We start from the raw sequence: 13,940 nt of genomic DNA on the forward strand, positions 1-13,940 counted from the left end.
AAGGTGTAGGATCAGTGGGCAATCATTCCTAGATACAGACATTAACTCCATGCAGAATGTGTGTCATCTTCATTAGGTCATAAGCTCCATGAAAGCAGGGGACTGACCAACCCAATCCCTACTATTTCTTCAGCATATTGCACATGGTAGAATTCAAATACTTGTTTAATGAATAAATAACTTGCCTCATGAGAAAGCCATCAGTTGCCCTAAAAAGTGATATACTTAACTAAATTATATCTGATGTAATTAATTTTCAAGGAAAGTAGAGTATGATATGGTTGACATACAATGAACTAAAATTTCTGCTGGCTGTTGTCATAGTTCTTTGATAAACAGCATGACAATGGAGAAATCACTTGAGATTTCAGGATCTCAGTGAATGAATTTATGAAATTAAGGGGTTGATGAACCCAGCTAGAAAATTCTAAGTCATTCAAGTTCTAAATTGCTTCCCTACTCTTAAATCACTGAATGAGACAGGTCAAAGACCACAAAGCTTTCAGTTTATAAGTAATAGACAATGAATATTAGAAAATTTAAAATTTTTAATAAATGTGCTTTGCTCACAAAATGTGAAAAAATACAACAAACACAAACATACATTTTCAGGTATGCCACCTCCCACCACCTGGCAACTATGATATAAACCACTTGATCCTGAAGAATCCAACCGAAGTATTTGTTTTTGAAACACCAAATAGTTTTGGACAGTCCTATTATGAATGTGACAGGAGGCCCCTTAACTTCTTTATATTTAAATGAAATCATTCTCGAGAGTACCCATACAGTATATTAAAAGGAAGGTTCTATTAACTTCTCGTCATTACACATATAATCTGGCACCTAGCCACATGACTGCTTATATTTTAACACATACGTTGAATTGGCTTTGGTGGAATATGTGTTAGTTTAAATCCTGTGTCAACATAATTTGAATAAGCTGAATTTACAGTAACAAATGGTATTTATAAATTCAAACAAATTTATATTAAGTGGGAGTATAGGTTTTATAAAGAGATTTTTCTGTAAAGTACTACTTAAAATACATCATGCACATTTCAGAGCATAAGCAGAATCAACATCTGTAAACAGTCAGAAGAATGTATAGCACCAACATATTAGCTGTGACACGAAGGTTGACTCCAACGTTGTACTTATACAAGCCTCTCAAAAGCTCTGTTTTCATTTACTTTCAAAGCATTTTTATTTGGTATATTGTTTTCTTTGCCATTAACAATATTTAGTCAAATCAAAGAAAACAAACAATACGGTAAAAGAAGTACTACCAAAACAAGTTTTGTGTTATCCTGAACACAGTGTTTTTTTTTCCTTCTTCTTTTGGGGGAACTAGAGGACTTGACTCATAGTCTTGTGGGTCAAGACTTGACTGGAAAGAAAAGTCAAGCCTAGTTATTAAGGTATCTTATACTATTGAAAGTAAATGAAAAATTTCAAGTTATTTCTGGCATATTTCAGCAACCAATGTTTACTGCATGTAATTAACTGATCTTTCTGGGTTAATTACAATCTCTTTACTTTCATTAATTTAGAATGTGAAATATCAGGAATACACTCAACCATTTATTTCTTAAAGGATAAATTTTGCATTTCTAAGTTTCACATTCAAAGTTAACTACAGCAATTCATAATAAGCACAAAAACATCAGTTTACCAGAGTAAAGAAGTACAGTTTATGAAATTTAGGGTCAACAATCGAAAATGCAAGTTTCCTTTAAACACACACACACGTATATTAATCATGAAATCTGAAACTGATATTTCAGTGCAAAAACCTCAGTATGAGGTAATTTTAATGTAATAACCACTTGAAAAAAATCCACACAGTGGCACTCTTAAAAAATGATAGTTTACATGACAATTGCTGGCTGACAAGACAATGTAAGACTAAGTGTTTTCAGCTATTTAAACTAAATCTTGTCTTGTTTAGACATATATTTCTCCTTAATAATTTGCTTCTGATCCAGAAACACAGAAAGGCATTTATCAATGTGGAAAGGGAAAATTCCCACAGCCAACTAATGGTTTATATTTTCAAAGAAAATTTTTAGCTAGGGTTTAGATAGAAATAAGAATACCAAAAGGTCGAAACCATTTTATGAGACTACCAGCAGTGGGTTAATTTAAAATTTTTTCTATATAATTTCAGACTTGTAGTGCATCATTTCCCTAACGGAAAGGTGAGGACTTTTTATCAAGATTGGTCTAGATAAAATATAAACTCTCTTACAAGTGCAAACCCTTTCACAAAGGTGTTTCAGGTCAATATCAAGTATATATTGTTACTTGCTTAAATATTTTGTAAATGAAACCTAAATAAAAAGAGTAAAAATGAACTCTCACAATTAAATATACTTAACACCAAGGACCAAGGCAATAAGAAAGATGAAAATTTTACTTTGGCAATGGTGTTTATTGTACTGTTAATCAAATTACAATATATACTTTGGGGGAAATCTGTCCCCCAATGTCTGATGTTGCAAAATGAGCGAGAACAAGGAAAAAAATTATCATCAATTCCAAAAAGATTAGGAAATGTTGGATCATCAGACAACACTGAATACAGAAAATGGCTTTCTGTAACAGATAATTTAGTTAGAAAAAAGAGTAAGTGCATCACAAAATAACTAAACCAATCCATCTGTGTCACATTTAACTTGTGAATCATCAAAGTGAAATCTACAGCTTTCTACTTATCTTAAAGTTTCTCAATGCAGTGGTTTAAAGTCAACATTGAAAAGATGGAAAAAAGAAAAAATACATAGCAAATTATGTTTCATTTTTCACAATAACACTAAAGAGAAAAAGGTACCTTTCTGTGGTATCTTAGTGCTAAATGCTAACGTAACAGTGGTTTCTGCTATGACAGGGGTCACTCTACATGAACCTTTAAGCTTTCTATATAAGAATAAATTTTAAAATCCAGAAGCAGAAAAAAATAGTAAACTCTGTAGACCTGTGTATTTCTCCTATGCAAACCAGATTTTAAGTACTGAGTTCATGTTAGTATTTCTGATTAGTGTAAGCAATTAGTTTGAGTCTGGACTGAAAGGGTCTTTCGCTTTTATATTAACTTAAAAGTAATATGGGATCTTCCAGCTCATAGAAAGGAATGGAGCTGGCTTGACTTTCTCCAGAATCTGAGTCGTATGGCGCCTCGGGGAGCTCTGTGAAACCACATGCTAGCTGTTCATCTTCTGTATCTGATCGCACGTAGCAGGAAGGGTTAGCGTATTCCTCATCTTCTACACTGTTGAAATCTTGAGGAATATATAACATCCCTGGGTAGTTCCTACTCACCAAGTCACTTGTGGTTTTTAGGGAGATTTTTCTAAATGCCATCAGATGCATATGTGAAAATTTTGAATACTTGAAACGTTTAAAGCCCAGGGACTCTATGGCAATCTTCCAGCTTTTCATCATCATAGCATGACGGTTCTGATGGGAGGAATCAGGTGTGATGATAAGCAATAAACCATTTAACACTAACAGTTCATGGGCTTTCTTGCAGCAAATCCATCGCTGGTAAGGTGATGGAAAATAAGAAAGAAGCAGAGAGAAAACAACCACATGGAAAAGTTCTCCAGGAAGAGAATCAATAGGGTTTTTCAGCTGCTTCAAAAAGGCATCTACAGCGTCCTGTGCAAGCTGGAGTGGTTGCTGAAGCTGTAAGTTCAGGAAGTCACATTTATACACACTCTGCAGGAAGGGACAAACCAGGCATAGTAAGAATTCCAAGATTACTTCCATCTTATTATACAGATTTTACACTAAATTACCTCACAACATTTCTATGTCATTCAAGCTTTAACTAGGCACTTTCCCTTCTAAATCACTCCATTTGCACAGACTTATTCAACTCTTAGTCACAAAAATCTCAAAGAGAAATTAAACCCAGATAATTTCTAGTGGTCATTTAAAACATGTATTTTTCTATAACAGTTCATTTGAAATTATAAATAATTTTTAAGCATATATGTTGTTAAAAATAAGGGTTTATTTGAAATTTAATTTGGGTAAGAGTTTACAGGAATGGTTTATTTTTGAACTTAAGTCATATTTATATTCACTTCAACATTTACAATTACCAAAACAGCCTAAAAACAACTTTAAACAAGAAATACCATGAAATAAAGATGAACCAAAGATGTCAAAGAAAATAATGAGACATAAATTTGTAATCGCAGAATATCCAAACTTTTTAAGGTCATGAAAAACATCTTTTAAACCATTAACTTTAATATTCCGAAAGAAACTTTAATATTGCATTTACTCAATAAAAAGTTAATCCCAGGTTTGAAATAAACTACATATTAAATTTAACTTAGACAAAACAACCATGGGAAACACTGCCAGTGAAGGAATAAATAGCATTGTATAATTTGTTGAATATTAAAACTCTATGGGAATGATCCAGAATAAGAAAGCAGTTTTACAATTAGACAAAAATTGTTATCTTTATCATATAATAATAGTTATTAATTAATTAACAAAGATGTGAGCTAATTCTTTAGTCCCTCGTTCTTGTTAGTGGATAGACAATCTGGTCACATAAGCATCTGAACTACCAATGGGGAAAGTGATACATAAATCTCTATTACATAGAAAAATATTGTTTTTCCTTCTTCCCTTTGCTTTTTTTGGATAGCTTTATTGAAGTATAACTGACGTACAAACATAATTAAACTGTACACTTTTGATGTTTTTCATTTATACATTTGTGAAATTGTTGCCACAATCAAGTTACTGAACACATCTAACACCCCCAAAAGTTTCCTTGTGCCCCGTTTATAATCACATCTTGACACCCTCCCTGCTCTTTTCTTACCACTAGGCAATCACTGATGTGATTTCTATCACTATAGATTAGTTGGCATTTCCTAGATTTTTATATAAATGGAGTACACAGAATGATGTACCCTTACTCCACCTGGCATCTTTCACACAGCACAGTTATTTTGAGATTCATCTATTTTTTTTTGCATGTATGAGTATTGATAGTTTATTCCTTTTTAATTGCTAAGGTATCCTACTGGATATACTACAGTTTGTTTATCCATACACTTGTCTGATCATTTCTGGTTTTTGTGTATTACATGATTCAAGCTGCTATGAATATTCCTGTTTGTGTTTGAATAGACATGCTTTCATTTGTGTAAATATCCAGAAAAGTGGTGGCTAAATCGTATAGTAAGTGTATGTTTAACTTTTAAAGAAACTCCAAAATTGCCTTCAAAAGCTCTTACATAGTTTTACATTCCCAGAAGAAGTATATGCGAGTTACAGTTTCTCTAAATCCTCATCAACACTTGGTATGCTAGCCTTTAAAATTTTAGTCATTGTAAGTGGGGGTGGGGGGTGGGAGATGAGGGTAGGGGGCATCAAATATATGGTGATGGAAGGAGAACTGACTCTGGGTGGTGAATACACAATGTCATTTATAGATGATGTAATACAGAATTGTACACCTGAAATCTATGTAATTTTACTAACAAATGTCACCCCAATAAATTAAAAAAAAATTTTAGTCATTGTAATAGATGTGTAGTGGTTTATTGTGGCTTTAATTTGCATTTTCCTAATGAGCGGTGATGTTTATCTTCTTTACATGTACTTATTTGCCATCTGGGTATCTTCTTTGCTAAATTGTCTGTTAAAATCTTCTGCCCATTTAAAAATAATTTGCTTTAAGTTAAAGAAAAACACAACTATTATTATTATTATTATTATTATTATTATTGAGTTTTGAGAGTTCTTTATTCTGGATACAAGTAAGTAATCAGCTATAATACTTGAAAACATCTTTTCCTCAGACTGTGGCTTTTCTTTTCATTCTCTTAAAAGTGTCTCTGAAGGGCAGAAGATTTTTTAATTTTGATGAAGGCCAATTTATCAGTTTGTTCTTTCATGGACTACTCATGGTGTCATATCTAAGAAATCTTTTCCTAATCCCATATCACAAAGATTATCTTTGATGTTTTCTTCTAGAAGTTTTATAACTAGGTTTTTTCATTTCAGTCTACGATCCATTTTGAGTTCACTTTTGTGTATGCTGTGAGATAAGAACTGAAATGTTTTCCTTTTGTACATGGTTATCTAATGGTTCTAATCACCATTTGTTGAAAAGACTATCATTTCCATCTTGGTTGAAAATCAGTAGTCCCTATGTTTGGCCCTATTTGTTGACCCTCTATTATATTTCATTGATTATCTTGACATCAATAATACATTGTTTTGATTATTGTAGCTTTAAAATAAATTTTGAAAGCAGGCAGTGTTACTCTCCAACACTGTCCTTTTTAAAGGTTGGTCCTTCAAATTTCCACAAAATTTTAGAATAAGTTTTTCAAATTCTACAAAACAGCCTAATAGGATTTTGATCAAGATTGCATTGACTCTATTGATCAATTTGGGGAAAATTGACATGTTAACAATATTGAGGTTTTCCACCAATAAAAATGGTGTATCTCCCCACTTATTTAGATCTTTTTAAATTTCTCTCAATAATTTACAGTTTTCAGTATACAGATTTTTCCACATCTTTTGGCAGATTTATATGAGATATATATTTACATTCATAAAAACGTGATTATATATTAAATATTGCATATTTTGATGCTATTATAAATGGTTAGTATATAGAAATCAATTGATTTTTGTATACTGATGTTGTATCTAGCAACTTTGCTAAACTCATTTACTACTTAACAGTTTCTTTAGCTTCCAGGGAATAACCTAACAGACGATTAATGTCATCTGTGAATAAAGACAGTTTCACTTCTTCCCAATTTGGATGCCTATTAGTACTTTTTCTTTCTTTATTATACTGTTTAGACCTCTGGAGAAATGGTGAATAGATGTGGTGAGAGTAAATATCCTTATCTGATTTTTGTTCTAGTTCTTGTCATTAAAACCTTTTTGTTTCACAAAGTATGATGTTAGCTGTAGGTTTTTCAGATACCCTTTGTCAGGTTGAGGAAATTGCCTTCAATTCCCTCTGAGAGTTTTTATCAGGAAAGAAACTTTTGATTTTTGTTAAATGCTTATCTATAACTATTGAGATGAATCTTTTTCTGGTGAAATGTTTTTTGAACATTAAACCAATTTTGCTCTCCTGGAATAAACCAAACTTAGTTATGTTGTATTATTCTTTTTTAATACAATATACTAAAACTTTATATAAACATTTCTGTCCCTATTTATGAAAGATATGGTGCATAGTTTTTTTGTTCTGTAGTGTTTCTGTCTGGTTTACCTATCAGGATAATGGCCTCATAGAATGAGTTAGGAAGTCTTAGGGATGAGTTTGTTTATAATTGGTACTACTTCTTCTTTAACTGTTAGATTTTAACAGTGAAGCCATCAGGCAGGGAATTTTTTTTCTAGGAAAGTTTTTAACTACCAATTCAAATTTCTTTAATACATTTAGGGCTATTCAGGTTATCTGTTTCTTCATGAGTAGGCTTGTTAGTATGTGTTTTCAAAGGAATTTGTAAGTTTCACTTAAGTTGTGGAATTTATTGGCATAAAATTGTTCATAATATTTCCTTATTATACTTCTAATTTTAAAAAATGTGTAATGTCTCTTTGTTCTCTTTATTTCCAAGTCAGTAAAGCTAGTGGTTTATCACTTTTATTGAAATTCTCAAAAAAGTAGTTTTTGCTTTCAACAATTTTCCTTTTGGTAATGAAAACATGTTTCAGTTAAATTTATTCGGGCAACATTCATTAATAACACTATATAAGATTCAAGTGCACAATTCTGTAATATATCATGTGTATACTGCATTGTGTTCTTACCACACAGATCTAGTCTCCTTCTTTCACCATATATTTGACCCTTTCTATCTTGGTTGAAAATCAGTAGTCTCTAAGTTTGGCCCTATTTGTGGACCCTCCCCCTCAGGTAATCACCATACTGTTGTCTGTGTCTCTGAGTTTGTTTTGTTTGTTCACTTGTTACTTTATTTTATATCACAAAAATGAGTGAAAGCATATGGTTCTTGTCCTTTTCCATCACACTTATTTCACTTAGCATTATACTCTCAAGATCTATCCATGTTGTCACAAATGGCAACATTTCATCCTTTATTCAGGCTGAGTAGTATTCCATTGTATATATGAACCATATTTTCTTTATCCAATCATCCATCAAAGGACCCTTAGGTTGTTTCCACATCTTGAATACCCCAGTAATGCTGCAGTGAACATAGGGGTACATATTTCTATATGAATAAATGTTTTCAATCTTTTGGGGAATATACCCAGAAGAGAAATTGCTAAATTGTATGGAAGCTCTATTCTTAATTTTTTTGAGAACCTCCATACTGTTTTCCATAGTGAATATACCAATTTAATTGCCATCATGTGCAATTCCTTTTTTTTTCCACAGGGTTCCTTTTTTTCCCACATCCTCTCCAACAGTTGTTATTCTTGTATTTTTAATAAGCCATTCTAATAGGTGTGAAGTGGTATCTCATTGTAGTTTTGATTTTCATTTCTGTATTAGCTAGTGAAGTTGAGCATCTTTTTATATATCTGTTGGCTATTTGTATGTCTTCACAGGAAACGTGTCTGTTCAGGTCTTCCACCCAATTTTTATTGGATTTTTAAAAAATTCTTTAGTTGTATGAGTTCTTTATATTTTTGCATATTTACCCCTTATTGAAGTATTTGCAAATATCTTTTCTCATTCAGTTGGTTGCTTTTTGTTGGTTGATGGTTTCTTTTGCTGTGCAGAAGCTTTTTCGTTTGATGTCCCATTCATTTATTTTTGTCCCATTCATTTATTTTTGATTTTACTTCCCTTGTCTTTGGGTCAAGTTCACAAAAACCTCTCTGAGACTCTGGTCCATAAGTTTAGTACTAATGTTTTCTTCTACGGGTTTTATTGTTTCAGGTCTTACATATAAGTCATTAATCCTTTCTAGAGTTAATTTTTGTATATGGAGACAGATAGCAGTCTAGTTTCATTTTTTGGTTAGTATGTGGCTTTCCAATTTTCCCAGTACCATTTCTTTTTTCCCATGTTTTTGACTCATTCGTCAAAAATTAGTGATCCATGTAAGTCTGGGTTTATTTCTGGGACGTCAATTCTGTTCCATTGGTCTGAATGTCTGTTTTCTGTCAATACCATAATGTTTTGATTACTGGGGTTTTGAAGTAAAATTTGAAGTCAGTAATTTGATTCCCCTGCCTTTCTTTATTTTTTATATTTTTTCTTCATGATTGCTTTGGCTATTTGAGGTATTTTGTGGTTCCATACAAACTTGAGGATTTTTTTGGTCTATTTCAGGGGTGTCCAAACTACGGCCCGTGGGCCAACTGTGGCCCGCAATCCATTTTTAATTGGCCAGCAGCAAATTCCAAAAATATATTTGTTTACTTAGATAAACCAAGTGAGGCAATAGTACGTTACCTCGAGTGAGTGACCCAGCTGTTTGTGTATTTTACCGCATATGGCCGTTGGTGAAAAACGTTGAAAAAAGTTTGGACACCCCTGGTCTATTTCTTTGAAAAATGCCACTGGGGTTTTGATGGGGGTTACATTAAATCTGTATATTGCTCTAGGTAATATGGCCTGAACTAACTTGATTTTTTGAATCCATGGTCATGGAATACCTTTCCATTTCTTTGTATCTTCTTCAGTTTCTTTCAACAATGGTTTATAGTTTTCAGTTTATAGGTTCTTCACTTCCTTTGTTAAGCTTATTCCTAGGTATTTTATTCCTTTTATTGCAATTGCAAATGGGATTGTTTTCTTCAGTTCTTTCTCTGATATTTCATTGTCAGGATATAGGAACACAATGGATTTTTGTATATTGATTTTGTATCCAGCAGCTTTACTGTATTTATTTGTTGTTTCTAATAGTTTTTTTGTGTGGAATCTTTAGGTTTTTTTTTTTAATATAAAGAATCATATCATCTGTAAAAAGTGACAATTTTACTTCTTCACTTACAATTTGAATGCCTTTTGTTTCTTTCTCTTGCCTGATTGCTCTGGCTAGTACTTTTAGTACTAGGTTGAATAACAGTGCTGAGAGTGGGCATTTTTGTCTTGTTCTTTTTTCTTTTTTTTTTGGTTGTTGAGAGCCCACTGGCCCATGTGGGAATCGAACCGGCAGCCTTCGGAGTTAGGAGCATGGAGCTCTAACTGCCTGCGCCACTGGGCCGGCCCATCTTGTTCTTGATCTTAGAGGAAAAGCTCTCAGTTTTTCACCACTGAGTATAATATTAGCTGAGGGTTTGTCATTAGTGGCCTTAATTATGTTGAGGTACTTTCCTTCTGTATCTTCTATTAAGTGTTTTAATCATAAATATATGTTGTATATTGTCAAATGCTTTTTCTGCATCTACTAATATGATCATATGATTTTTTATATTTTATTTTGTTAATGTAGTGTATCACGTAGATTTGCATATGTTGAAACATCCTTGGGTCCCTAGAATGAACCCCACTTGATTACAATGTATTACCTTTTTAATGTATGGTTGTATTCAATTTGCTATTATTTTGTTTAGGGATTTTTGCATCTATGTTTATCAATGATAAACATCAATGTTTTGGCCTATAATTATCAATGATTTGGCCTATAATTTTTTGTGTTGCCCTTGCTAGGCATTGGTTCAGCGTGTTTTTGGCCTCATAAAATAAGTTAAATAGTGTTTCCTCTCCTTCAATTTTTGTAAGTTTGAGAAGGACAGGTATTACATCTTTTTTGTGTTTGGAAGAATTCCTGGACATTTTTACTTTTTGGGAAGTTTTTGATGATTGTTTCAATTTCCTTACTATATCAGTCTATCTAGATTTTCCAATTCCCCGTCTAGGAAGAATATGATTCCATCTAGGAAGGTTATATATTTTTAAGAACTTGTTCAATATTTCTACGTTATTGAATTTGGTGGCATATAGCATTTCATAGTATTCTTGTATAGTCCTTTGTATTTCTGTGATGTCCATTGTAACCTCTCTTTCATTTCTGATTTTGTTTGAGGCTTTCCTCTTTTTTCCTTAGTGATGATAATCAGAGATTTGTCAATTGTATTAATCTTTTCAAAGAATCATGTCTTTATTAATTTTTCTATTAATTTTTCTATTGTCATTTTGTTCTCTATTTCATTTAATTCTGCTCTAATTTTTATTATTTCCTTCCCTCTAGTGACTCTGAGTTTCATTTGTTCTTTTCATAGTTCTTAAAGGTGAACTGTTTGGTTGTTTATTTGAGATTTTCCTTGTTTCTTGAGGTTGGACTGTAATGCTATAAACTTCCTTCTTATTACTGTTTTTGCTGCATCCCGAAAATTTTGATATGTCATACTGCCATCCTCATTTGTCTGTATGTATCTTTTTATTTCTTATTTCTTCTTTGACCCAGTTGTTGTTTAGTATTATAGCATGTTGTTTAATCTCCAGATATTTGTCGTTTTTCCAGCTCTCCTTTTGCCATTGACTTTCAATTTCAAACACTGTGTTTGGACCATTTGCTTGGTATGATTTCAGTCTTCTTAAATTTGTTGAGGAGCATTTTGTGCCCCAACATACGGTCTGTCCTTGAGAATGTTCCATATGCACTAAAAAAGAATGTATATTCTGGTATTCTGGGATGAAAGGATCTATAAATGTCAATTATGTCTATTTTGTCTAATGTGTCACTTAAGGCCGAAATTTCCTCATTGACTATCTCTTTGGATGATCTATCCATAGCTTTCAATGGAATATTTAGGTCATTTATTTCTTCAGCTCCAGAATTTCTGTTTGGTTCATTTAAACAGTTTCACTCTCTTTGGTAAAGTACTCTTTTTGCTCATTGATTTTATTCCTGAGCTCAACGAACGGCCTTTGTGAGTTTTCATCTATCTCTTGAAGTTTTCTGTGTGTATCTTTGTTTTTTCAGTACTGCAATCTTGAATTCTCTGCCATTAAATCACAACCTTCCATCCCTTTATTTTCTGGAGATTTTTTATTTTCTTTCTGAACTACCTTGTTACCTTGGTTGTTCATGGTACTTGATGGACTTTTTTTCTCTGCTTTCTAAAGTACTTGTTGCCTTTAACCCTTTAGCAGGTTGAGAAGTAGAGCTTCTTCTTTTGTTTTTCCAGTGGATGGTGCTATAGTGCAATTTTTTTGTTTTCTCTTACAGGGACTTCCGGGATGTCTGCTGGGTAGCACTGCCTCAGCTGTGGAAAATGCTCCATATTCCCTGAGGATTTGGGCACCACCTCTGTGGTATTGTGTGACAGATGATGGGGCACACGGCCTCTGAGTTCCTGGTGCTGCTTTCCTGCAACCAGAAGCTGCCAGCTGTGCTGCACTATCAGGTGTCCCAGTTCCATCTACTAGGTTCCACAGAGATAGGTGGGGAAGGGTCAGTGGAGGAGGGAGCCTCGCATCTGTGGCTTTGTTCTTTTCACTGGGTTCAGTCACGATCGGTGCGGGCTACTCCAGCTGGAATGTTGCTCCTGCCCCTTGACGACCTACCTCCACTGCTGCTGCATCTGCTGGAACCAGTAGGCTACAGGAGGGTTAAGGGAGAACTCAGGTTTCTGTAGCTGTTCCTTTTTCCCTGATTGTGGCTGTTATCGAGGAGCTGCCACCCTTTGCACTGATTCTCCACCCCATCCATGGGCTCAGCCTCTGGTCTGCCCAATGGGGATTGCAACCCAGCCCTCCATGTTCGTGCATCCACTGGGGCCCAGATGAGTGCAGGACTGTGTCTCTGTCTCTGCGGCTCCCATCTCTGTCATTCCCCCCATCATGCCTTGCCTGCGCACTCATACTCCTCTACCTTCTGAAGTCTCAATATGGGGATCATTCAGATGTGTTTGTGTGTTGAGCAAAGAATCCTTTGTTGAATTATAATTGTCCAACCTAGTGTATCTTTAGGGTGAGAGGTTTTCTCACACCATCATAATGCTGATGTGACTCTTAATTTGCCCTTTTTTTCCTGAAAGTTTTCTATTTCATTTAAATCAGATTTCCACTCTGGTCTCTATTATTTTCTTTCTCGTCCTTTAGATTTAGTGTGCTTTTTGTTTTCTAGTTGGAAAGTTGATCTCATTGCTTTGAGACCTTTGTTATTATTGGATAAAGGCGTTCGGTACTGAAAAATTTCTCCAAGGTACTACTTTATTGACATCCTAGGCAGGTTGATATCGTATGTTTTTATTAATCTTCATTTCACAATGTAGTCCAATTTTCTTGGTGAGTTCTTTTTTGACAGATGTTATCTAATTGTTGAGATACGGGTATTGAAATCTCCAACTACAATTTTATAAATGTCTATTTCTCCTTGTTATTTTATCAATTTTTGGTGTATACATTTTAAAGCTCTGTTATTAGGTACATTAATGTTTAGGATTGATTTGCACTCTTGATGAATTAACCCTTTTATCATTACGAAATGACCATCTCTATTGTTACTATTTTTTGTTCTGACGTCCACTTTGTGTGATTATAATACAGCCACACCAGTTTTCTTTTGCGCATTCTCTTGCTTTTAATCTATTTGTGTGTTTATAATTGAAGTGAATTTCTTATAGGCAGCTTATATGAGGTCTGACAATTAAGTTTGCGAACTCATCCTAGAAAAAGTGCTACATACCTCATTGCTGTCACTATGGTCAACTACGAAGAACTCCCCTTGGGAAGTTATGCAACAATGCTAGTACCTAGTCCACCCTTCAAAGCAATTTTGGAACTCTTTGTAGAATGGCCATCAGAGCTGTCGTCGTATTACCCTTGATGTTCTGAATGTCATCCAAATGTCTTCAATATTTCCTTTATCTTCAGGTAAAAAAGAAGTCAATGGTGTCAGATCAGGTGAGTAGGGAAGGTATTCCAATACAGTTATCTGTTTACAGGCTAAAAACTCCCTCACAGACAGTGCTGTGTGAGCTGGTGCATTGTTGTGTTGCAAGAG

The 13,940-nt window shown here is 33.8% G+C and overlaps 1 protein-coding gene across 1 annotated transcript in view; it reads right to left on the reverse strand.

Moving 5' to 3' along the window:
- Window positions 1-528: 528 nt before the first annotated feature.
- Window positions 529-13,940, reverse strand: part of SAMTOR (S-adenosylmethionine sensor upstream of mTORC1) — a 112,832-nt gene continuing 99,420 nt past the window's right edge. Inside the window, exon 5 of the mRNA XM_081038117.1 lies at window positions 529-3,720. Coding sequence (XP_080894243.1) covers window positions 3,091-3,720 — 630 coding nt within the window. The 3' untranslated portion in view covers window positions 529-3,090. The remainder of the gene's footprint in view (window positions 3,721-13,940) is intronic.

This window comes from Rhinolophus hipposideros (assembly GCF_964194185.1).
Source record: "Rhinolophus hipposideros genome assembly, chromosome: 25".
Classification (NCBI taxonomy): domain Eukaryota; kingdom Metazoa; phylum Chordata; class Mammalia; order Chiroptera; family Rhinolophidae; genus Rhinolophus; species Rhinolophus hipposideros.